General features: G+C 40.1%; 1 protein-coding gene across 4 annotated transcripts; it reads right to left on the bottom strand.

The window, feature by feature from the left end:
• Positions 1-252: 252 nt before the first annotated feature.
• Positions 253-27,289, bottom strand: DNAL1 (dynein axonemal light chain 1). Of its 4 annotated transcripts, XM_083607521.1 has the most exons (10): positions 26,620-27,289; positions 19,498-19,700; positions 18,492-18,944; positions 11,994-12,032; positions 9,057-9,166; positions 6,937-6,992; positions 5,594-5,649; positions 4,517-4,643; positions 3,764-3,910; positions 253-1,751 (listed from the first exon to the last, which is right to left on the bottom strand). In XM_083607521.1, exons 1-10 carry the CDS (start codon positions 27,194-27,196, stop codon positions 1,699-1,701), a joined length of 1,821 nt encoding a protein of 606 aa, XP_083463647.1. In that variant the 5' UTR covers positions 27,197-27,289; the 3' UTR covers positions 253-1,698. The 4 variants fall into 4 exon arrangements, with proteins under 4 accessions (XP_083463647.1, XP_083463646.1, XP_083463644.1 ...); XM_083607520.1 differs by lacking the exons at positions 18,492-18,944; positions 19,498-19,700; positions 26,620-27,289 and adding exons at positions 13,647-13,733; positions 14,858-15,044 and having other exon boundaries at positions 1,591-1,751; XM_083607518.1 differs by lacking the exons at positions 18,492-18,944; positions 19,498-19,700; positions 26,620-27,289 and adding exons at positions 13,647-13,733; positions 14,699-14,865 and having other exon boundaries at positions 1,591-1,751.
• Positions 27,290-27,440: the final 151 nt, after the last annotated feature.

Raw genomic sequence — 27,440 nt, 5'->3', positions numbered from 1 at the left:
CAGACCTTTTACTTGTTTACTTCTTTTTAGAATAACCTGCATGTACGGCTTTGCTTGAAATTATTGGTTAATTTCAAAGAACACCCTTTGAGGTTGAACCACATTCGGGCATTTGATATATTTTCTTATATACATGCATCATACATCTTATCAGGTTCATCAGTGTTATTTATTGTATACTGATATGACACCTTAGCATATATATTTAGTTTATTAAATTATTATTTTTTAAATCCTTTCTCTCTTAACTTCTTTGTTCATCTAGTTTGGTTAATGGTTAAGACTAGATTAGATTGGTTAATAGTTATGACTAGACTAGATTATTTTTTATTTTGCATATCCAAATTATAGATATTATTGGGCTGGGGATTAGAGTATGTGGAAAATGATGATGTAATATGGAACACATTTTATGCTCCTATATCACATGTTAACAATGAAATTGATTGTCAGAGTCAAAATCATTTAGTAAGAAGAACTGGAGCAAGGGAAGAATTGGCTGCATCATGCCATTACAGGTTAATCTCTGCATTCAGGTTAACTACTGTACTGCCTACAACAAACTTCAATACCCAGTTGCTCTCCTTTAAATCTTTTAGGACTGACTTTAGAAGTCCAATGGTATAAACAAAATATCTATTGGTGAGGGAAGAAAGGAGTTTAGGGCTTTCTTGTTTCATGTAAAAATAGAGCGCATTTGAGCACACAGACTACATACAGCCTCATTTCCTTTCCCTTCTTTCCTTCCTACAATTTCTTCAGCTGTCATTCACCACTGATTGAACCCTGAAACTGAAGCTTATTTTCAAATAAGCTGCAAGATTTGGGCCTCTTTAAACAGCTGCTGCCCCTCCTTACATTACTAAAATTCCAGACTGATGAATGATTCTGCCATTCAGTAACACACCAGCAGCCCAAGTCTTTAAACAAAGGATGCAAAATTCAACCCATGAATCAAATCAAACTGATGGTCAGGAAATTAGTGGTTCATCTACAACCACATATATTGCCTTCACTCTTCCAACTAATAGGGTACATAAAAACAGTAAGTGGCTTCCAGAAACATTGACAATTAAGGTACCAACACAGCTCAATATGTTAAGTACTGGGTTCCTAGCAGCAACAAATTTTGTTTTTTTATCTACACCATGAGTTTCATTTTGTAAGAGGCAAAACCAACATTGTCACCAGTGTCCATATGACTATAATTAGCATAGCAAATAGGAAGAAAAAGATGAGACACTGTGACAAACATGTACAGCATACCAAGTTTCAGGTGCTTGCTTTTTAAAAAAGCAGATGGTATAAATAGTCTAATAAAAAATGCTGCTTCTCCCCCCACCCCCAATTTTAAAATGAATAAAAACTCTGCTGAACAAACACATTAAACAAATGTGCCCATTACTAGGAAGACTGAATTGTGGTCCACCCCCCCCCCAAAAAAAATGTACTTGCAAGAATTACATTTAAATTAAACAAACGCTCATAGTAAAAATAAATCAAAAAAAGACAAATGCTTCACATAATTGGCATCCCCAGTTTTGGTAAACAAGTCTTTGGGTGAGAAAGGAGAACACAGAGATAAGCCAATTAAAAATGTTGCCCAAGATTTTCTTCAAAGACATATTTATACAAAAGTTTCACATACTGTATAGAGCTGGAGCTACAGCAATAATTTAATAGGGAACAAGAAAAAAGTCACGCTGGGTTTTCCCCTTCTTCCCCTTCTTCTTGCTTAATAACTGGAATACCTAAAAATGAGAGTGGAGAACCGTTAAACGTGTTTTTAACTAAAACTTGAGAGAAAAACAGTACAAACAGGAAAACTAACTAAAACTGCTGCCCAGGCCGGACTTAATAACATGCCAGCAATTAAGCACTTAGGAAAATGGACTGATCAATGCACCTGTGGAATATCATAGTATTCTAGGAGCACAGATATTAAAGGACTGAAGTGAAAGAATACAAGTGAGAAACAGTTTCCAATGAGAAAGCTTCAATTCCACCATCACCATCTAATGGAAGAAAAATACAGTGCTTCTAGCATGCTTAATAACTGCCTCCTTTCCCCCGAACAAATTGTTCCAGAAGCCCAGAAAAGCATTTTCCAAGGGATTTTCTATTGTCTGAGCAATACACTATAGTCCACCTACAATTTGTTGCCTGAACCCAATATTTGTATCTGATTGGAAAATGGAAATATATGAACAATATAATTTTTCAAGGTGATGTATTAACTGCCAATCTCTAGGGAATACTGGATAATTTGGACTACATAGCAAAATAGATATTTTAAAGCACTAACTGACAGAAAAAATATATATGGATCTGTTTTCTTAAAAAATTAAGATACCATTACATTAACCACCCAAGATACAGAAATTCTGGACAGAAAAGAATTCAAATCTTTACCAAAATATATTTAATGGGGAAATGATGAGTTAATACTTTGCTTGTTTAACTGATGAAGCTATTCTTGCTGAAGAGCAAGCAGGATTTAGACAAGGCAGACCATTGCTTTGTACTAGCCCATTTTATAGATAAGTATGTTAAGAAACCAAGTCGTGTGCTATATGCAGCTTTCATTGATTCAAAAGCTGCATTTGATTCAATCTCTCGAGTAAGATAAGTTGAACTCTTCAAGTATAGATAAAAGATTATTGTTCTTGATTAAATGTCTATATAAAAACACTGTGCTGAAATTGCGTTGCCCTACAAATGGGTAGCTCACAGGATGCATACCAGCCACAAAGGGAGTTAAGCAGGGTTGTATCCTAGCTCCCACACTGTTTAATTTCTATATAAATGATACTGTCCAGAGGTTAACATCCCCAGAGTATCATGCCCCTAAACTGGTCACAAAAGCCATCTCTATATTATTATATGCAGATGATGCGATACTTCTATCTCAAATAAAAGTGGACCTAAAAAGATTGAGAATGAGAGCATTCTCAGGATACTGCCAAAGAGAACATCTGGCTGTGAATTACAAGAAAACTAAAGTCATGGTGTTTTCAAGAAACTATAGGCCCGTAGATGGTGTATGGATAATCAGTTGATTGAACAAGTTAAAAGTCTTTAAATACCTTGGCCTTATTTTTCAGTCAACAGGGTCATGGGGAGCACATCAGAAATATACAAAGGAAAAAGCTTCTCAAAGTGCCAAAATTCTGACACGCTTTTTCCATACAAAAGGTGGCAATCACATACCATCAGCACTTGAAGTGTTTACAGCTAAACCCTTAGCACAGTTATTATATGGGGCTCAGATTTGGACAGGTGAACACCTTGGATCTACAGAAGCTGTTCAATCTAAGCTCCTAAGGCAATTCTTTTTCTGTTCCATTCTGTGTTCCAAATGCTTGACTGCGCTTGGATGCTAATCTCCCCTCTGTTGAATTACAGACTTGGTGTAGGACATTTAATTATTGGCTTTGGCTAAATTTAAACCCCACCGGTCTACTACCCTTAGTATCGCAAGATTGTCATGTTTTTAACACTGAGCTTCAGTAAAGCAAATAATAATGATATCGAGCGACAGAATAATTTGGCCCCGATAAGGAAATTTTGTCCATGGTATGATTATTTTCCACCTAGTCATTTTGACACAATGGCACCCTATTTGCAAACCTATCTTCAGTTCACTTTATTTTATTTTATTTTATTTTATTCCTATGGCTAGTGGCCGATGCAACTAAAGATTCTTCTTCTACTTTGCTTTTCTCATCTGCTAAATGCCACCCTGCTCCTACCCAGCTCTCACCATCAAGTTTCTTGAGTTTGGGCACTCGTTTCGTTGCTTCCTCAACCCAGGCACTCTGCGAATCAGCGGAATATTTCTCTTCCAGTGGATTACCTACAAACACCAGATCCTCCAGTAATGGCAACTCTGCCAGCCTCTGAAACTCTGCTGCAACCACAGAAGGAAACAAAGTTGTGTTATGAAGAACACAGAAACCTCAGAGTGGTATGAGGACTCCTCTCGAGACCAGAAGATTGCAGATGTGGGACCCAGACTGCCAGGTCCCACATAAACCTGCCTGCATGCTAAGGCCATCCTTGAAGGCTCTTCTTCAGGTGCCCAGTCCTTCATAGGTCAGATGGGTGGCTACCAGAGAAAGGGCCTTTCCCATTGTGATTACCTGCCTTGGTGGAAATTCACCTGCCACCCAGTTGTATGTCTTTTCAGCACCAGGCAAAGTTTGTTCCCCAACACGTCTTTTAAAATCTTAGCTGAATTTGAACTTATTTTATTGTGATTTTATGCCTTTACTGTTCTGCTGTTTTCATCAATGCATGATTTCATTCCCCACCCCCTAATATAATTTAATATGATTTGTTAACTAACTTGGGAATAGAATTGCTGAAGGGCAGGCTATATACACTGTCGAAAATAACTACACATAGACAGACATACTTACAGCTTTAGGAATCAACTCATTTACCAACCTAAGTTACCTGCTATGAACTCATTATAAATTACCAATATATTTATTGAGAAAAAACTCTGGCTTACCCCAGTCTTTTACCAGATTATTTGACATGTAGAGAATCTTCAGCTTCTTCATCACATGGAGCCCTTTCAATTTCTCAATCAGGTTGTATGAGATCCACAGCTCCTCTAAGGTATCCCCAACTGCCTCCTGAAAGATGATATTGCTTCAGAAAAGAATGCTCTGCATTTTCCTATTATGTATGTATGTATGTATGTATGAATGAGCACATCAAAGAAATAAAAGTTTTCCTCTGGAGTCCCTACTTCCCCACTAGCAGGCTGCAAGTTGAGACACGCCAACGAGAGGACAACATCGTAATTCAGAGAGAAACCAAGACCTTCAGCCTTGGCATCAAGACAGAGGATAATTGTATTCCAAACATCTGGACATGAAAGAAGACACAGAACTGTTTGCAGATACCTGCACATTAGATGACTAGTTTCTTAGCCAGCTCATTAAGTATAAAAGTAAGTCTTGCAGAGAACGGGCAACATCCAACAAGAGGATAAATTGAATTTACATCTCCAGATTCCTACTGCGATATGTAACCACTGGGCTAGATCATTCAACTGTTGTTCCTCATCACTGAAAACTGGTCATGATCTGGGAAATGGAATGGGTAGAGTGTTGGCAGAAGGGTGTGCCAAAGGTGCTTTATCTGCACAGTTACTAGGGGAGTTTTCCTTATTGGTGGGGAATTTGCACAGCTGCTACAAGTATTGATGATGTTCCTGCATCTACTATACAGTGGTACCTCGCAAGACGAAATTAATTCGTTCTGCGAGTTTTTTCGTCTTGCGAATTTTTCGTCTTGCGAAGCACAGATTCCCTGGGTATTAATGGTTTTAAGAAAAAGGAAACAAACTTGCAAGACGTTTTCATCTTGCGAAGCAAGCCCATAGGGAAATTCGTCTTGCAAAGCAACTCAAAAAACGAAAAACTCTTTCGTCTTGCAAGTTTTTCGTCTTACGAGGCATTCGTCTTGCGAGGTACCACTGTATTTTTGAACAGTGTTAGCATTATATCCTTGCACAGTAACATATGGCGAGCTACTCTGCAGTAGTATAAGCAGCAGTCGTCTTAAGAGGGTTACTTACCAGTCCATTCAGATTCTTTACGTTGTTTCTTCCCAGTGACAATATCCGTAAGTTTTCTGCAATGGAAACAAAGCAGGTATTTTTCTACAAGCCAAGGAGCTATATTTTATTGATCCAGCTGTGTCAAAGGGAAAAGTGTGTAGTCAAAGAATGGAAACAGATAGCCACTCACTGAATGGACACAGTTTGAAACAATCCTGCATGGTTGCTCTAACCCAGGACTGAGGAATCTGTGGCCATCCAAAGGTATTTTGGATTATAACTCTCATTATCCCTAACCACTGCCCATGATAGATGGGGCTAATGGGTACTGGATTGGAACAGAATTTGCAGTGACACAAGTTCCTTAATCCTGCTCTAATCATATAGAGAGTCAGTCATCTATAGTCTGGTAATTCAGGGAGCTGAGTTTCACCGCACCCACCCCCTACTTCTGCACAGTAACATAAGAAAACAATAATCAGTTATTCATATGGATGGAGCTTATAGACATCTCACCCATGTGTTTAGAATCACTATGTGAGATGTTTTCCAAAGCAACCATAGTAGCCAGACATCTTTCCCAGCAAAAAGCATAATGAATGAGGTGTCTGAATATATTGGAAACAACTGCTTAATAGTGTCTCCCTTCCTCAATGCTCCTGGCAATATTACTGTCTTAATCTGCGCTCGGTGATCAGATACAAATGGATGCAACAGAGTTGATGAATTTTGCTCATAGAACTAAAAAAGCAGCGGCTTAAAAGTACAACATGAACCTAGAATATACCTGTCCATGTGTTTGAGATATCCACACACATTCCTCAGTGGGACCTATACCAAGGAAGTGGTTCCCTTCTCTGGTGTGTATATGCATACACATGCATGCGTGTTAAGGGGGTCGGAAGTCACTCACAACCCAAATCATGGCATGCAGATTTTCATCATCAAATCAGCAGTCAAACATAATTATTCAATGCTTCCTAACACTCTACTGCTTATATCAATTTTCAAGTGAAATCCTGATTTTCAAATTATCTGTTTTCTCCTGCAGTAAATGAGAAAAATTAATGCCAAATGCATTATTATTTTAAGATGCTATCAATTGTTTAAAATCAGTCAGTAAATGTAAACTTAGTGTCTGCTCAATCTCCCTGATCCTTCAATATATACTATACACAGGATATCCCGATACAGATGTAACCTTCCAGGAAGGTGGGTGGCGAACTCAAAGCTGAGTCCTGCTCCCAATTCCAGTGCTCATAAAAATTTGCAGCAGGAGGAGGATCTGAACAGACTCACAAAGTACGAAATAAATGAAGGTACATATAATGAAGCAGCTTCAGAAAACACGTCTTACTTACTTAACCCATTCAAGTTGGCAATTTTTTCAATGCAGTTTGTAGATAAGGACAGCTTTCTAAAATGGGGGACAAATCCAGAAATTGTACATGAAGAACACTAAAATTACCAAAGTAGTGTTTTTTTTACAAATAACAATTGCTCAGAATACTACATTTTGGCTTCCCAGAAGGAAGAACACCCCCCACCCTCATTCTTTGTTCAAGGGGTTCTCCCACAAAGCCTATTTCTGGGGGCACTGGGGGAAGGGAAGGGGAACATTGACCATTGTGCAAGCAGAAGTCCTCGATTAGGGCTTCCGCTGATGTGGAATCTTGGCCTATGTTTTTATATGTGTTTTTTTACTGTCTATGTTACAGATGGAGAACTCATGGTCCTCCAGATATTGAAATTTGGGTTCAACTTCTGGTTAACCACAGTTTCTAGTGTCATGCAACTAAAGTGACCATCAAATATTGTCAGTACTGTATCTTGTTAGAGAAGAATGTGGAAGTTGCTACAGATGTTAAATGCTGCATAATATTTTGTGCTGCACAACAATATTTATTTTTGTTACTATTTGTTAAAATAATATGGGTTAAATAAAGAACTATGGTTCATTTTTTTTTAAGAATAATTTTTTATTAACCGACCAATCACATCAAATCAAACCAAATTACATAAATTCCAAATTACACAGCCGAATTTTAAATTTTTGTTGGGGGTACCCATATTTCAAGTTCCGAAGGGATCCAATCAACTTCTTGCTTCTTACTGCTGTTTTAATGTCCACAAATCTAACCTTATGATGTTCACAGTACTATCCAGTCCTTTCTTATTATTTTTCCACATCTCTTGTTGTTATTTTCATATATTTTTCCTTTCTCTTTGTGACCTCTGATAGTCTCCGCAAGCTGGTTAGAACAGTTTGTAATCCTGCGTGGATATTATTTTTTTTATCCAGTAGCCATATCCAGACGTTTTCCATATAACATCACTTCCATACATCAGAACAGTCTTAGCGTCATTAATCTTCACCAATCTGCCTCCTTTCTCAAAACCTCTGAGGAGATTCACTAGGAATGCAGTCTGAAAACAAATCCGTTCTTCCTCCCGGCTATAAATCCTTTGGCAAGATGGCGACTCCGAATTAATTGCTGCGCCATTCCCAAAAGCTCTTATTGCTTCTCGGTCTCCATAAAGCATACTTTTGGTTAAAGTTTATCTCCACACAGACCTTAATCATCCTGCTTGGGTCAGTTCAACCGACGGTTCTAATGAGGAGGGGTTCTTGTAAATCACATAGAAGGAAAGTAAAAAAAGGTTCCCCCCCCATTCAGCCCCGTTGTCAACATACCCCGCCTTTGGTGTATCTTCATCGTAAAATATTCCTGTTTCTCCAGCCCGTCGTCTTCTTTCGCAGAGGTCACTTAAATTAGCAGACTTCACTCCCCTTCTTCACTTGAAATATGTGCATTTGCTTCTTTTGTAATTAATTATTCCAAATTGCTGCAACTAGTGCGCGATCAGAGACAGCGTCCAGGAGAGCCGAGGTCCACACAGGGGCATTCTGCCTAGGGCCCTCACCCCCTTCTTTCGAATTAGGGGGTGATTTATGGGCACAGCAGGCAAGGGCAGTGTTCCCCATTTCCTTGGGGCAACAAGGGAGGCTGCCTACTCCCATAACAGCCTCTTAATTACCCCGTGTGGGTCAGAGAGATGGTATTGTCAGCCATCTTCCAATGCGCCCCCTAGTGGCTCCCCAAGAACTATGGTTAATTTAAAACAAACCAACATCAAATCCTGATTTCTGAAGCTGAGTTATTTAAAAACTAACAATTGTTAATGTTAATCAAAGTTTAGGTGCCATAATGTTTAGGCAAACACAGTAGTTAGAATGACACAAGCTGTGGTTAACCAAAAGCAAAAGTAAAATTTCCAAACTCCTCTTCCCAGGCACATAGGAGGAAGCACCTGGGAAGAGAGGGGATAATAGTTTTGTGTGACATCCAAACATAACAATTAACAAGTCAAGAAATACGAGAATTGCTTTAAAAAAATGAACACTCAAGTAAAACAAAAAAGCAGAAGCAAAGAAGACAGAAATAACTTAAAGTGGCTCCCACCAATATACAGAACGTACTCGCAGCTAACTAGAGTGGAAAGAGATGCATCCATTTTCTCTATAGGGGGAATCTGGGCATAAAGCTTCACTTCTTTGGCCTCCGATGGCTTCTGACCATTTTTTTCTTCCTAATTAAAAAGAGAAACAGATAGAGGAAGACATCTTATTCAGTATATAACTATGAATGTTCAATTTAGTCTATTGTGGCTATTCAGCTGCATAATAACTTGCACTAAAGCTATAGTTAATGTTGACTGAGAATTGTTCGTGCAACCTTGAATATGTGGTAAAATGCTTTTTTCTCAGTCTGGAATGCTCTTTCTTTACACAATCTATGACAAATTGATTGCACTGAGTTGGGGAAATCACTGGTTCAAAATATGGCTGTGTGTATTGTCACTACTAATTCATTACTGTTTAAGGTACTGCACTCAAGAGCAATCAGGGCCTTGGTTGAACCCCAACAAAACCAGATTGTCATGAGCAAATTACACTTGGATAGGAATGAAAAGCTTCCTGGCCTTGTATTCAGTGATTGTATGAACTCCTCTGACTAAATTGTGAATTTACAAAGGAGTATCACAAAAAGTTTTAACAGAAGGGGCAACATTTTCTTAATATAAAACTGTAATCATTTCTTCTCAAAATGATACCGGAGCTCCTATATTCCACCTAGTCTACTTTTTTGCCTATCCATTCAGAGAAGACATTATTCTAATCATTTTGTCTTTGACTCAAACATTTAAATATGCACTTCACTTAATGTAAGAACATGATCATACCCATGGTAGTTCAGGCAAGTGGTACATACAACCAAGTGCCCCATGTCTGATTTGTGTCATGTTCCGTTACAACAGTAATTTGAAGACAACAAACAAACTACTCCATTTCCTGACAGCCCTTTCTACTCACCAGCCATTTAATATCAGGAAAAACTAGATGTTTACATTGTTAACTGGTATCCTGCATAATGGTGAATGAGTGTATATCAAGCATCTTCCAAATAATACTGATTGTTACTATTCTGTCTGTACTGAATAAATGCTAAATTGTACTAACAAGCAAATACTTTCAAAATGTGAAAAAACTAGTAGTTAATTTAAAAGGGAAAATAAGTAAGAGAAATAATTGATAAAATTAATTTAAATTACAAATTTAGAACATTTTCTTTATGAAGTGTGGTTGCACATGTCCTGTTTGTTTACTTGAAAAAGGGAATGACTTCCTGGTAATTAGACTGAAAGGCTAATTGTATGAGAAGGGCAGGACAGCTGGCAGAAGATCCATCAAATACCTAAGTAGGGGACTGAAGTAAACATATCTTCCCTAATTACATCAGCCTTTACACCCCGCACCAACCACAAGCTTATAATCCCTGCTTTTAAAGCTTTCTACCTCTCTGCCCTTGATTAAGTCTCATCTCATCCCTTTGTCTCCCTTCTCTTCTCCCCCACTATTCTTCACCAGCTCATGTAGCTCCTTGCAGACTATCATTTTCAGCAAAGGGACAAATCAAACAACTATACAGAATGACAATAAACCTTAGGTGTTCTGGAGCATGCTGTAGTAATGCTGTGTAATAATGTAACCTTTTGATTAAAATAATATTTAAAAATAAATTGAGGGTTAATTTTATAAACATTTCTACTATGCTCTACTAACTTATCAAAAGTTAAGAGTTTAATACTGAGATCCCAATAATAACTAGGTAGGCTGAGACCATCCTTTAAAAATAAAGCTGGTAAGGCCTATCAAGCACTTTCATTCTATCCTGCCTTTGACCTTCTTCAGTGCTTTTTATCATGTTGTGTCTTATCCTTGGATATACATGCCCCTATTAATCAAACAGCTTTCATTTTCTCCTCCTTCAGCAAAACCTTTCCCAAACCTACCTATCACTCTTAGTTTTTCCTCTGTTGGGTCATTCCATGTCATGTGATCCAATGACTTTTACCGTACCATTTTATATTGCTTTCAGTTTCCTAAAAATAGTATTAAAGAAGATCCCTGATCTCAGATTTTATTTTATCTCATCCTGTTTTTCTGTTTGAGGGCTTGAAATTTCAAAAAATAGACAATTTTGGCTACATGAAACCTTAAAAGTTCAGCCCAGAATTAAGATACAGTATTTCACAACTAAAAATACAAATCTCTTCAGAACTTCATGGGTTTTAATATGACATGGCACATTATGAACTTACTTTAAAAATTAAAGTTAAGCTACAAAGTTTAAAAAATTTAAACGTGATTTTAAAAAATCAATGATATAAATTCCCCATAAGTTGTATTTATGATTTCATATTTCTAAGAACTTCCTGCAAAATTTTATCTTGGGATCTCAACGTGATTACATTTTAAAAAAATATTTTGTACATACATGGGTTACTGGGTTCTATTTAGGATAAATGGGTCTTCTTGGAGTAAAATGTAACAGAATAAACAAGACTTCAAACCATAATATCAGTTACTTCGGGCATTTCTTTTAAAAGTTATTCAATTAAAAGGTATCTGAAGCAGAGGTTGGATATCTATCATGAACACATTAGTTGAGATTCCTGCACTGCAGAAGGTTGGACTAGATGACCCTTGGGGTCCCTTCCAACCCTACAATTCTATGAAATCTTCATTTCTATCCTGCTTCTGCATCTTGTCCATCTAATGTAGATACTAAACTCTCAAACACTGACTATGTAAAGTTTGTGCACACATCAGTGTCTGCACATTGCTGAAGTTATATAAATATTAACTAGAGTTAGTAGTAGCAGTATATATAGCAGCTCAAATTAAAAAAAAGAACCTCAGTGAGCTAAAAATATACAACTTTTTGTACAGAGGTATTCCAATCATGCATTCCTTGCAAAATGCTATTTCTACATCATTGCAAGAAAAATGACAAAAACTTATTCTTAACAAAGGAAATCCACACAACTACATAAGCACAACAAATCTACTTACCCATCTGGCTAGAGCTTCCTTAATAGTTGTTGCTTTTGCCTAACAAAAAAAGGTATGGAAATACATTTTAATTAATTTAGGAAGTCAACTAGTTAATTTTGTTTTGCTTTGATCAGTTATATTTAAATACATAGACATACTGTACTATATTATAAAGACATCCTTGTCAAGGCATGAGGGAAATTCAATGAATGATTTAATATGTAATCAAAGTAAGTGAATGTGTTAAGACAACACAAATTTTCATCTTATTTGGGAATATTGGCTATTCCTCATTATATCAAAGCAAAAAGGAAGAACCAGGTTTAAAGGACACAGTAGCAGTAATTGCAGCTGGCAATTCCATTTGCTTATTATTGGATTTGAAGTAATAGGTTAAACTTTCGTAACTTAGATATAAACTGGAAGGAAAGTACTACTTTAAATTTGTCAACAACTTTGGTACACGAAGGAAAGTATCAGTACAACTGTACAGCGTGTACCATAGCAAATGAAATGGTATTTCCCATTTAAACACATTTCACATCAGTACTGTATTATAGTATTAGTTAATGCATTTCACTAGTCTATAAAGTCTGCAAATTTTGTTCAGCATTAGCTGAATCTTAAGATTATAAAAAGGGTGGGGTAGAAAATTGAATTCTAAAATATTTAATCCCCCCCTTTGAAGATTAAAAAAATTATGGTTTTAAAATGACTTTAAAAGTACTGTACAATTATTTCTGTACCAGCATTAACATAAAGCTATCTGGATGGTGTTATAATCTTCAGTCACATATATTCTTAGATATTTTTATACCAAACAAAGGAAAATTTCATTAGCAACATAACACCAAATATTAGTTCAGTAATTTTTTAAAAAAACCTTCTGTCCCAGTTGTCAGCAAATTCAAATGCTACCAACTGACAGGATCAGCACAGCTATGTGTGTCACGTCTTCTCTATAAAACATGAGCATTGTTTTTCTTACATTGAAGCTTTAAGCAGGGCAGTGCTGCATGAAAGGGGCTTATGGGGCTTTTAAAGGCTCTGCTTTGCTTTGGATGCAGTTTTAGGTATTTTGCTTTTATTTTTAAACCCAAGATAGATTCAGGCTCTTAGTTGCCTGAAAGAGTACCCAACCAAAAGAGATACTTTACAGCTTTACAGAGATAGGCAGAGCACAGACGTAACAGATCTAATTTGTTTCTTTCTTATATCCTAAAATCTACCAACCAGATCCAGGTGCAAAAGACACACAGTGAGAATCAAGGGTGCCTCTGAATCTGGGAATTTGTTATCAGTATCAACACTAAACTGAGGTCACAGTCTTTCCACACCTAGTTACTTTCCTTCATTTCAACATTTAGATGGGGTAAGTCATTTGGTTGTTGCTATTGTTGTGATACTTGGGAATTAGAAACAAAAAAAGCCCCTTGCTGCAAATTACTCAGAGATACTCCAGTAGATCCTGATCTACCTTTTGTCCACAACTACTTTACAGTAAAATGAAAAACTCCACAGCCCAAAGCAGAAAATTTAAATATAAACAATAAATGCATTATGACATGGAATTTATCATACTGAAAATTCTTTTAAAAATTCACGTGAATGTCAACTTTTAGTTCATTAATGCAGATTCAATTTGTGCCAATCTCAAAAGTATTTATTTACCATTCTACTGAAGGCGACTTCCGATACTCAGACAACTCCTTGATGAAGAACAATTTATGTTGATCTCTCTTCAAATGAGCAGCCTTCCTATAAAAAACACCCCCCCCAAAGTGTTAGGATGAGCTTCAATCACCATAGGGATAATCTCCAAATGAAAGACAAATGAAAAAGGTTCTATGTTGACTTATGGTTCTTTTATTAACAATAGCTACCATTTATATAGATTTTTTAGAGTGATTACAGCGATTCAAACACATTATCTCTCATCTACTCCTAAGTAAAACTCGCCTTAATCTGTGCTGTGTGACGCAACAGTTATCCCTTGCACTCACTAAAAAGAAACTTTTGACCCTTGCAGTATTTCTTTCTATACTCACTATATACTTTATCTATTTTTTCTGTCGAGACCACCACTTCATGCATCAGGTGAACCAAGTGAGCGCTGGCTCATGAAACCTTATTGCACGCTGCAGATGAGGGGCTGGAACTGGTTTGCCTGACATACAATGTGAGCAAGCTCTAGGGGGGTGAAAACACTGAAGGAAATGACCATTTCTCCGTGACACACACACCCCGGCCTCCCTGTTTCAATTTGCACGAAGGCTGGAAGAACCATTCCCTCCCCTGAACTTTTCAAGGTACATCCTCGAGCATCCCCTGCTCCACTGACCCGCCTCACACCACGCACAGGTCCCTCGGGCACCCCCAAAAGGCTCCTCTCTCCAGCACCCGAGCCAGCCTTTCCCCTCTTTCCCCTCAGGCCGGGCACGTTCCTCCTCCCTCTCTCCCCTGCCTCGACAGCCACCGTCCCTTCTCCTCCTCCCAAAAACCGCGGCCAGCAGCTCTCTCCTCGCCATACACAAACAGAGACGGGGGGGGGGTAGAGCCTGTTCCCGTTGTCCTCCAGCCCGTCCCCCGCGGGGGTCTTCCCTGCGCAAAACCATGGCGCCTTCTTTGCCTCAGCCCAACTACCGCGCGTCCAGTCGCCTCCCCCCCCCCAATCCCCGCCGGCCTCCTTTCCTACTCCGGTTGCAGTCCTCGAGCCGACTTACCATTATTATGATTCTGGTTGCTACCGTCTGCCGCTCCGGTTGCTATGGCACGCCAAGCCCGTGCGCATGCTCACCTGCAGGGAGGGAGGGAGAAGAGGGCCGGGGCGGACGCCTCTGGGAAGAAGGGTGAAGTCAACAGTTGGGATCATAGAGACTCACCTGAAAAAAATAGAACGGCTTCGATTCCGGAACTCTTCACCATGGCCATAGAAACGGGGAGGTAGAAAGGTCTCTGCGAGACAGATCCGACGCCCCCTGGTTTCCGGTGTTGTTTGCTGTGTGCCCACGCCTGTCTGTACAAGGGATGTTGGATGCTGCGTTTGGAGGGGTCGGTTTGAAGTAGTGTAATGCAACTTTTCTGAAAACCGAGGGCGTATCTCAAGTGGTGTGTTCCTTTCCCTGACAGCCAAAAGAGTCGGCAACAGAAAGTGACCACAGGCAGGCAAAGGGGGCTCCCGTTGCAGCATTTTTAAAAGTACCCTTCAACAGCCATGGGTCGCTTGCACAAAAGAGTGGCAATATATATATATTTGATGTTTCCAACTAATCTTCAGTGTTGTCTTGAATAGTCGTCACCTTCTGTGTCATGGCCCCATCGCTTCCATTATTTCATATTGGCTAGATCATCATCACCATCCATTCATATTAACTGTTATTGTTAACATAACCAGTCAACCCTGATTAATGCTCAAGAGAGCTGTGCTTCAGATGGCCAGCAATGGAAACGTCTTTACAGCATTCAGAATGGATTATGTTAAAGCCAGTGCTTTTTCTCTCTAGGGTTACTCAAGGGTACTGTACGCAGTACTGGCACCCTTTTGTCTATAAGAAAAGCACTGGTTTAAGTTGTCATTATTCTCCAGTTGTTTTTTAAATAAACCCTGTCCAGTGTTTACTATATTTTGGAAAGTCCTGCAGATATTACTAGATATTATAGTACCACATAAATGTAAGGTTGTATTGTTAAGTCATTTGTAAAATCTTATTCTGGCAGAAGATACAGGTTTCAAACTTTCAGTGAGTTCAGAACTTCTCTTGCATGCGAAGACAGGCTCCAGTGGATTGAGCAGATGAGACCAATAGTGAGTCCACTGGTCAAGGCAGTTACTGCACATTGGGAAATGAGGGGCAGATGGGGCTTGTTAAACTGGGAAGGTAGCCCATCTAGGAGAAGGAAAACTCTTCAGGCGCTGTGATTCTTCAGAGGTTTGATGTCACCCCTGAAGTACACACCACTGACTTCTGAGACAGACGGATGCCAACAACAGAGGCTATACGCTCTTTTATATATATTATATAATATATTGCGTAAATTAAACAACAGTGGGTTGCGTCTATTGTTAGTTCTACTCAGGGTAAGCCAATGGATATGCAGGGGCGGAGGAAGGGGGTGCGGTGGGTGTGGGTCACCCCAGGTGTCATTACTGAGGGGGGTGACAAAAATATGAGTTTGTTCAAAAACATTGGGCTCACGAAACTTTTTAGTTCAGTCAAGAAACATATGGAATGCGTCTGGCACTGGGCGCCACACCACGGGGGCTGGCACTTACCACAGGGCCTGCGGTGTGCCTGAGCCATGCATCTCTCCTGGGCATGATGTGGTGGCTTCGGCGCCTACAGGCTCCACGCTGCTTGAAACAGGAGTGTGGGGCTTGTGTCTGCCCACCACCTCTTCCTCAGCCACCCTATAGCTGAGGGGGAGGCATCGGAGAGGCTTCACGCAGCTCGCCTGCCCCCAGCTCCAGGACGCATGCTCGCACCGGGCACCCGAGCAGCTAGCTATGCCGTTGTGGATATGCCCAACTTAGTGAGTTTACTTACTGAACTTAATTGAATACAACCCTATATGTGGGTAAATATACAAGCGATTCCCCATTTATGCAGGGGTTATGCTGCAAATGGTAATTTTACAAATCCAACATTTAAATACATAATACATAATACTTTATAAAAGAAAAATACCCAGACGGTGTATTTTTAAACTCAATGAACTACAGACAACAGACTAAGATCAAGACAAATTATTTATGTGTACATGTCAGACGAATGGCTGCCTGATCTCTCTCTGTTATTACTATTACTATTGTTATAATTACCATAATTTGCATTTATGAGACAGTGTCTCAAGTGACTTGCTTATGTTTTTAAAGTTGTAAAACAATTTTTGCATGACTTAGCATACATTTTAATGTTTCTTTTCTTTTATTCACACAATACTTCCATTCCATACATTTAAAATATCAAAGAAAATAATTAAATCTGTGACATCACAAGGAGTAACATTAATCATAACCAAGTGCACAACAGAACTCTAGACATGAATCTGATAATTATAATTATAATATTATATTAGTATTATAAGGAAATTGTTGATCTATTCCTACTCAAAAAAGGAATCAAAGGAAGGAAAACTGACTTCACATTTCCAAATTTGAGTAACAGTCTTACAATAAAACAGACATACATATTTTTTCCAAAATTTCACTTCCCAAAATATAAATACATTGTAAAACCATAGGTCTTTATTGGTTTTAAACAATCTCTTAGTATGATCAACAATTTTCTCACATTTTGCTAAAACTTTATTTTGTCTCCGTCCTTTTTTTAAAAAAAAGAAAGTCAGTTTAGCCATAATTGCTAAAGCCCATGATTTTCTGACTCATCATTTGATTTTTGTTATGGTTGGCAATCTCCAATACTTTGTGTAAAGAATTCTGCCTGTTGTAATAATATAGGAAACTAATTAGCTGTAATTCCTGCACAGCAGAACTTTCAACTAGATGACCGTTGGATCCTTTCCAACTCTACGATTCTGTGATTCTATGATTCTAATTATTTGTCTTCTGACTTCACTGATAGTTTAATACAATGTAAAAAAACAACACAGAATGGAGTGGGACAAAATTAAAAATACATGAGAAAAATAAAAACATTATTGACTAAAGGGGTTCATGAAGCAGTAACATGAATGGACAAATCCATTAGGTAGAAAAAAGTGGTGTTTAAGACAAGGAGTGTACAGTCCCACAGCAATCCTCATTTGCATTACTTTATGCTAGTCTCATTTTGCTTCATATCAGGGAGAGAGTAATACCACACCACATCCAAGAAAATTATGGCCAAGTATGGTTTTCGTTTTAAACTTAGAAGGTCAGGCTATGTGTGACTCTAGTCTTTTTCTGTCCATGTTTTAAAGACCTCTTGGCTTTGTCTTCAAGTAGTAACATTGGCTGTGTTTGCTAAAGGTAGACTTATTCCAGAAATTTCAAGATAGCAGAAAGTAGTCATATTCTGGATATTTCAAAATGGCAGATTTTTTTTTTGCTGGTTTTGAAGAACAAGTTTATTTGTTTACCTTTAAATTCATTATGGTTTGCAGCCTTTGATCTTTTAAGAGCTGGCCAGGGTTTACAGCTTCATATTTACACCCTCAACCAACTCATATACCTGCATGTTTTTATCGTTAGAGTTCTTCATCCCAAACACATTTTATCATATACACTTTTGGCTGTTCCGCTCTGAATCAGTCCAATCTTACCTTGTCATCAGTTTACATAATAATTTAATCCAGCTAGGTCCATACAACATGTTTCATGTCTTTCCTTCCTCCTCAGGCCCTTTGGCACATTTACCCACAACTTCGGTTGCCGGTGTGCAGCTATTTGAGTGATCATCTCAAGTGGAACTGCAGAAACTCCAAAATCTTCCCCCAAGAATGTTCTTGGGCATGGGCATGAGCTCTCTTCTCTCCGCCACCCAAAATAGGCACCCCTAAAACACGGTCTAAGGCTACCAGACAAACTGGGGTAAATATTGGATTAATTTGATGGCCTGCTCCAGAGTAACTCAAGAGTGTAAAGTTATCCTTCCCGTGTTGGCACAGGCACCCAGTGGCTATCTCAGCATATAAAGAACTCTTCCAAATCCGGTCTTCTTCCCCGACTACAAAAAGGAAGTGCCCTTCTGCTTTTTCTATGGGGATGCGACTACGTGAATTAGCTGGGTCCATTGGGTCATCCAACGCTTCGTAAATGTCGAAAACACCATTCTCTGAAATACTGACTCTGCTCATATTAAAGCAAAGCCCAGGCAAAGTAAGTGTGCCATAATGGAGGGCAGTGGCTGTGATGGAGCTGCAACCAGAAATGCAGACGGCAGCCACTACTTCTGGCAAGAAAGTCATCATTGAAGATGCCAATTCTGCTCCTTTGCCAGTCCCAATAACACCAATTCCTGGCCCTTTAACCTTCAGGAATGAAACAGCACGAGTGGGAATTGTAGAGGGGAAGAGAAGGAAGAACACATGTTAGAAGTCTGTGTTGGGGAGCATCCCTGATATATAGAGAAACCTGCCAAATTATTAACTTATTCTGAGAAAACAACACACATCAAACCTAAAAGCTGATACCAAAATATCAATTCAAATAGTCTAACCCATTAAAAAAATGTTATTTTATTAGCATGGAAAACTAGGTTTACAATATATTCACAATAAAACTATTTCTTAATTTCTTAAAATAAGAGCATAATCTATTCCGTCTCATACACATAGTTTTTTAAATCCCTTCTCCAAAGCATATCCCAATAGAACCAGTCTTCTTCCAGAAAGGCAGATGATTTGATCTGACCTGATCCCATGATTTCTTCAGCTAGCAAGTACAAGATCTAAAAACAAACACTGGTATTTCCTCAAGGGATGAAGTGCCGTTTTTTCTCAAAACTGTCGTCCATACAGACTCTTTCAACTGCAGGAGAGCAAGGAACTGTATGTATAGGTAAACAATCCTTACCATACTCACCTTTGGATGGCGCAGTAGAAACCTAGCTGCCTCTTCAAAGTATTCAAGGTGGAAATCCTCCATGGTTTTGGGAAGATCCTCAAAATTAAAATATGGCAGGGAAAGAGCAGCAAAGCCATGAGTAGCCAGAAGGCTGGATCGGTATTCAATTAACCCACCTTCATCACCAAACATATCTATCACTCCTGGAAAGGGGCCATTTCCTAATGAAAGCAGAGAGAAATGTTGTTAGGGCACAGAACATTGAAAGAAATGTTCATAAAATGCTAACCAGAATAACACTATTAAAACTACATTATTATCAAAATACAACAAAACACTGATACCACATTTTCAGCAAAGAAGAAGAGAAAATGCTTTGAATGACTTGCAGTGCAATTCTAGACATGTATTCTAGACATGGGTTAAACCACAGAGCCTAGGACTTGCCGATCAGAAGGTCGGCGGTTCGAATCCCCACAATAGGGTGAGACCACTTTGCTCTGTCCCAGCTCCTGCCAACCTAGCAGTTCGAAGGCATGTCAAAGTGCAAGTAGATAAATAGGTATCGCTCCTGCGGGAAGGTAAACGGTGTTTCTGTGCGCTGCTCTGGTTCGCCAGAAGCAGCTTAGTCATGCTGGCCACATGACCCGGAAGCTGTACGCCGGCTCCCTCAGCCAATAAAGCGAGATGAGCACCACAACCCCAGAGTCGGCCACGACTGGACCTAATGGTCAGGGATCCCTTTACCTTTACCTTATACTCAGAACTAAGCCCCATTAAATTTGGTGGGACAGTGTGATGCAAGTTTTCCACTCTTTGACCTCTGTGTTAAAATAACCATATCTCTTTAATAACAATATTATATTTTCATCGTGAAAATATAATACTCCTATAATACATCCTCCCCTTCATGGATCACTGCCTTGCCGTGGCGAAGGGGCTTGAATAACTCAGAGAAGCTATCAGCTATGGCGTGCAGGGCCACCCAAGATGGACAGGTCATAGTGGAGAGTTTTGACCAAACGTGATCCACCTGGAGCAGGAACCGGCAAGCCACTCCAGTATCCCTGCCAAGAAAACTCCATGGACAAAGACAACAGGCATATAAAAGTTATGACGCTGGAAGATGAGTCGCTCAGGTCGGAAGGCATCCAACATGCTACTGAGGAAGAGCGGAGGACAAGTACAAGTAGATTCAGAGCTGATGAAGCGGCTGGGCCAAAGCTGAAAGGACGCTCAGTTGCGGATATGCCTGGAAGCAAAAGGAAAGTCCAATGCTGTAAAGAAAAATATTGCATCGGAACCTGGAATGTAAGAACCATGAACCTTGGTAAGCTGGATGTGGTCAAAAATGAGATGGCAAGAATAAATATTGACATCCTGGGCATCAGTGAAGTAAAATGGATGGGAATGGGCGAATTCAGTTCGGATGACCATCACATCTACTACTGTGGGCAAGAATCCCATAAAAGAAATGGAGTGGCCCTCATAGTCAACAAAAGAGTGGCAAAAGCTGTACTGGGATGTAATCTCAAAAATGATAGAATGATCTCGATACGAATCCAAGGCAGACCTTTTAACATCACAGTAATCCAAGTTTATGCACCAACCACTGGTGCTGAAGAAACTGAAATTGACCAATTCTATGAAGACTTACAACACCTTATAGAAATGACACAAAGAAGGATGTTCTTCTCATTATAGGGGATTGGAATGCTAAAGTAGGGAGTCAAGAGATAAAAGGAACAACTGGCAAGTTTGGCCTTGGAGTTCAAAACGAAGCAGGGCAAAGGCTAATAGAGTTCTGCCAAGAGAACAAGCTGGTCATCACAAACACTCTTTTCCAACAACACAAGAGACGACTCTACACATGGACATCACCAGATGGGCAGCATCGAAATCAGATTGATTATATTCTCTGCAGCCAAAGATGGAGAAGCTCTATACAGTCAGCAAAAACAAGACCTGGAGCTGACTGTGGCTCAGATCATCAGCTTCTTATAGCAAAATTCAAGCTTAAACTGAAGAAAGTAGGAAAAACCACTGGGCCGGTAAGATACAATCTAAGTCAAATCCCTTATGAATACACAGTGGAAGTGAGGAACAGGTTTAAGGATTTAGATTTGGTGGACAGAGTGCCTGAAGAACTATGGATGGAGGCTCGTAACATTATACAAGAGGCAGCAACTAAAACCATCTCAGTGAAAAGGAAATGCAAGAAAGCAAAGTGGCTGTCCAATGAGGCCTTACAAATAGCGGGGGAGAGAAGGCAAGCAAAATGTGAGGGAGATAGTGAAAGATACAGGAAATTGAATGCAGATTTCCAAAAAATAGCAAGGAGACAAGAAGGCCTTCTTAAACGAGCAATGCAAAGAAATAGAGGAAAACAATAGAATGGGAAGAATCAGAGATCTTTTCAAGAAAATTGGAGATATGAAAGGAACATTTCGTACAAAGATTTCCATAATAAAAGACAAAAGTGGAAAGGACCTAACAGAAGCAGAAGACATCAAGAAGAGGTGGCAAGAATACACAGAGGAACCATACCAGAAAGAAATGGATGTCTCGTATACGCCAGGTAGTGTGGTTGCTGACCTTGAGCCAGACATCCTGGAGAGTGAAGTCAAATGGGCCTTAGAAAGCATTGCTAATAACAAGGCCAGTGGAAGTGATGATATACCAGCTGAACTACTTAAAATTTTAAAAGATGATGCTGTTAAGGTGCTACACTCAATATGCCAGCAAATTTGGAAAACTCAGCAGTGGCCAGAGGATTGGAGAAGATCTGTCTACATCCCAATCCCAAAGAAGGGAAGTGCCAAAGAATGCTCCAACTACCGCACAATTGCACTCATTTCACACGCTAGCAAGGTTATGCTTAAAATTCTACAAGGCAGGCTTAAGCAGTATGTGGACCGAGAACTCCCAGAAGTGCAAGCTGGATTTAGAAGAGGCAGAGGAACCAGAGACCAAATTGCAAACATGCGCTGGATTATGGAGAAAGCTAGAGAGTTCCAGAAAGACATCTACTTCTGCTTCATTGACTATGCAAAAGCCTTTGACTGTGCCGACCACAGCAAACTATGGCAAGTTCTTAAAGAAATGGGAGTGCCTGATCACCTCATCTGTCTCCTGAGAAATCTGTATGTGGGACAAGAAGCTACAGTTAGAACTGGATATGGAACAACTGATTGGTTCAAAATTGGGAAAGGAGTACGGCAAGGCTGTATATTGTCCCCCTGCTTATTTAACTTATATGCAGAATTCATCATGCGAAAGGCTGGGCTGGACGAACCCCAAGCCGGAATTAAGATTGCTGGAAGAAATATTAACAACCTCAGATATGCAGATGACACAACCTTGATGGCAGAAAGTGAGGAGGAATTAAAGAACCTTTTAATGAGGGTGAAAGAGGAGAGCGCAAAATATGGTCTGAAGCTCAACATCAAAAAAACGAAGATCATGGCCACTGGTCCCATCACCTCCTGGCAAATAGAAGGGTAAGAAATGGAGGCAGTGAGAGATTTTACTTTCTTGGGCTCCATGATCACTGCAGATGGTGACAGCAGTCACGAAATTAAAAGACGCCTGCTCCTTGGGAGAAAGGCAATGGCAAACCTAGACAGCATCTTAAAAAGCAGAGACATCACCTTACCAACAAAGGTCCGTATAGTTAAAGCCATGGTTTTCCCAGTAGTGATGTATGGAAGTGAGAGCTGGACCATCAAGAAGGCTGATCGCCGAATAATTGATGCTTTTGAATTATGGTGCTGGAGGAGACTCTTGAGAGTCTCACGGACTGCAAGAAGATCAAATATATCCATTCTTAAGGAAATCAGCCCTGAGTGTTCACTGGAAGGACAGATCGTGAAGCTGAGGCTCCAATACTTTGGCCACATCATTAGAAGAGAAGACTCCCTGGAAGAGACCCTGATGTTGGGAAAGATGGAGGGCACAAGGAGAAGGGGAAGACAGAGGACGAGATGGTTGGACAGTGTTCTCGAAGCTACAAACATGAGTCTGACCAAACTGCGGGAGGAAGTGGAAGACAGGAGTGCCTGGCGTGCTCTGGTCCATGGGGTCACGAAGAGTCGGACACGACTAAACGACTAAACAACAACAATATTTTCATCCTATGATAGTATTATTTTATGTCGTATTTCTTTCCTTATTCAGTGGCCTCCTGTCTGTATTTAAAAACTACAAATACCAACCACTAGGTTAGTAGATAGTTAAGAATCTGTATTCTGTATTACAGTACTCATTTTAACAAAATTGTGACATTATACTGTAGTCATACCAGTATTGTTCAGGCCTGTATATATTGGACTCTTCTCTTTTTTATGTTTAATTTTCTATTTTCAATAATTTAACAATTTAACATCCAAATTACTTACTTATTCATCCCTTCTAGACTTCCCCTCACCCCAGCCCTGATTTCCAATTTCTCCCCTTTATTACCTTACACATCTTTAGTTTTCCATTCAGTTACAAGTCCATTGATAACCCTAATTCACATAGTGAGCCCCAAAGATTTCTAACAAAGGATATTACACAGTTTTGGTACGAATGCTAAGTACCTCACACAGAGAATGATGCATTTTCCTCTAAATTGTCAGGACAGCTCTGTTGCTCCTCTGAAAGGCAGTGCTGTGGTCCTCAAGCTGTAGAAAGGATATTAAGGCCGTCGTCCTATTGACACTTACCTGAGTAAATTCTATTGAACACACTGAAGCTTACATGCATAGGATCAGGTTGTTAGGGGAAATCTCAGGCATACGATAGAATTTAAGAACTCCTTTTGTACACCAGTGGTACATTAAAGCATCACATCTGGGCTTGATCATTCAGCTCTGGCAGTTACTTATACCACTGTGTTCAAGGTTCAATCTTCAGCATTTTCAGGGATCTTAGGCAGCTGTGCTGGGAAAGACATCTGCTTGAGACTTTGGAGAACAGCCATTTCCATGGTGTCCTCCAGATGTTATGGACTACAATTCCCATCAGCTCCAACCACCATGGTTATGTTAGCTGGAGCAGCTAGGAGTTGTAGTCCAAAACATTTGGAAGGCCACAGCTGGTGAATGCTGACACAGCTACTAGATGGGCCAATTATATGATGTGGTATAAGGCAGTCTTGTAGGTTCACATAATGTACTGTGTTAAATATAACTTGTTTAATTATTTTATATTTTATAAAATCCCCAGTAATTGAAGGGATAAATAAACAAAATGAATATAAGTTTTAAGCCCACTGAGTTGTGTCCAACTAACCTCAACTCAGAGTAGACATATTGAGATTAATGGAACCAAGTTATTCATTAATTTCAATGGGTCTACTCTATGAAGAAAACTTAGTTGGACATAACCCATTGTTGATACTAAATAAATGCAAGTAGTAAGTATTCCCCACCAAGCCAGGTTTTTTAAATTATTGAACTAACATGCAGCAGTGAGGTGCCAAGTCAACCTGGTATCTTGGACATCACTGAGGCAGATGAATTAAAGTCAAGCTCCTTCATCTCACTCAATCACTCCTACAGGTACATGCAATGTAAACAATTATTAAATTATGTTAGTGTTATTATTATTATTATTATTATTATTATTATTATTATTAAATGTAAAATTCAGGAGGCGTGGCTAGCTGGAAAGCTAAACCGCGAAGTAATTCTGTGTCTCCATCACCCCAGGGCAAAATCTAAGCAGAGTGGATCCTACTAATATCTAAACACAAACTTTTGTACAGCCCCAGCGAGGTAATGATCCGGGGACTACAGGGACCAAAAAGCAAATCTGTGAGGTTAGATCTCCAGGGAGAAATAGCAGGAACCCTGTCTGAGGCTTCAGAGGAGGCATCAGACACTGGTATGACCAAAGGCAATATGAGGGCACCAAAAGGCGGGAAAGTATCTGCCACAGTGGGAGAGGACAGAGACTCAGATGAGTACATTAATAAAAGAAGGTAGACACCAATCTTGGACAGGGGAGCAGCCCTAGTTCTTTCTGAGCAGAAATTAGAGATGCTATCTAAACAACTGTCAGATATTTCTAAAACAGCAAACGATGCGCACAATCTTGCTGTAACCAATCAGTCTGAGATGCAACTCTTACAAACAACGACTGAAGATTTATCTATGAAACTGGAGGAACAATCAGACAAGGAGGGAAGGAAAAAATTCTTCTCCATTATATCCACAGTTAAAAGCCAACCTTTCTCCAAATCCTGCCTTAGCCCTACTATCTTTAGACATAGACTTGGGCTTCACCCTGCAACACGGAGAATTAGTAGCCTTCTTACTGACTGCAGCATAATTAGTGATAGCTCAACAATGGATAAACCAGTCTGAAAGACCCCTGAATATATGGGGAGAAATATCTGGGATACAGCAATATTTGAGCATCTCACTGGACGCAGGAGAGCAAGTAAAGGCATAACAAAAAGAGGCAGCTTCCAAGAAATGTGGACCCCTTTCTATGTTAATGACCAAAATCAATAACTTGTTATACCAACCGCTCTATTGTCTCAGTGGAGAAGTTACATTAAGTAATATATTTGAACACTGAATGTGTAACCTTATGTGTAAAGTCAATGGATAGAACAAATACCATTAGAGGTAATGCTGAGCAAGTGTTAAAAGGTTATTGTTTTTGCATTTGTTTAAAAACCAATGTATAGAATCATGTGTCTTGTAATTAAATCTTCCCATATGGCAAACATGTACAGTATTCATATTTGTGGACTGGTGGCTCTGGCTGAATTCAGTGCAGATACACTATGATTACTGCCAAAGTTTAAATCTGGCTCGTTAAATATTTGTTTCTGAAATTACTTGCTGGCAAATGAGTGATGGCTACTCTTTGGGGAAAGTGTGCTAGTTGCAACCCTTATTGTTTTGGAATATTATCATTTGAATATTATCATCTCTACTGAAGGCCTGTCCTATTTGTGCCCTGCCAAGCTGAACACAGCCCACCAGCCTTGCATAGCTGCCCACTAAGGATCTGAGCATTACCCTGTTTTGCTGCCTGTCTGGGACTGCAAAAGCAAGGTGACTGTCAACTTTGGCGTTAACTAGGTTCCCTCAGGACAAATAAGCAGCCTGAGCCCCGTCCCACTGCCAAGTCTACCCAACTCACCTGGGGGAAGGAACAAGCTCCCTCTCACCGCACCGTCCTTCACCCTAATCCTTCTCACTTCGGGAAGAATGAACCGCCTTTCCACGTTCGTTTTGGCAAGCACCTGTCCAGGGATAGCACCGGGCTGGCTGTAACCCTGGTGCACTGACATCTCCAGTTTCATGGGACCCTTCACTTTTCTGGGCTCCAGCCTTTGGTAGGGGTTCTCCATTGCAGCAGGCGAGAGACTCCAAAACAGCCCCATGGGCTCCAAGCCCGTGTAGTCTCCTCCCTTGGAGGGGTCTTTGGACAGATCTACCTGCCCTTGCTCATCCGCCTGGTAATGGGCACACGAATCAAAGAGGATGCCCTCCTCGTTCACCGCCAGCGCCCTTAGGGTAACTTCCTGCAGGGGCGGGAGTCCCCAAACCGCAACCTTCGCGGGCTGATCTGCCAAGCCTGCAGCGGGGTCAACCGAGACTGTCGCTACCCCTCTTCTGCCGCAGCTTTTGAGGGAGGTCCTCCCGAAGGGGCGGCTCACACCCCCCAAGTGCTCCAGGCAGACGTCCCAAGCTCTGGCTGTGACCCGTCGCCACATGATGGGCTGCTGCTAATTAGATCCGTTTCCTATTGCAGACTGCGCGCTGCTCGAACGGAGAGCGGAGCAGAGAGAAGGAGACACAATCTGCAACTTCTGCTCTGCCTGGAAGTCCACGTGGGAGCACAAAAGGCAGCATCAATCGATCCCGGACCGCACGCTTCATAACGAGCAGGTGTAAGTCGCTGGCGCGTCCGGCGCTACCAAAGCACAGTCAGTTGACTCGCGAGCAGCTGAACGCGCG

Source organism: Podarcis filfolensis, assembly GCF_964270895.1.
Source record: "Podarcis filfolensis genome assembly, chromosome: 1".
Taxonomy (NCBI): domain Eukaryota; kingdom Metazoa; phylum Chordata; class Lepidosauria; order Squamata; family Lacertidae; genus Podarcis; species Podarcis filfolensis.
This window is presented reverse-complemented; position numbering and strand designations above follow the sequence as displayed.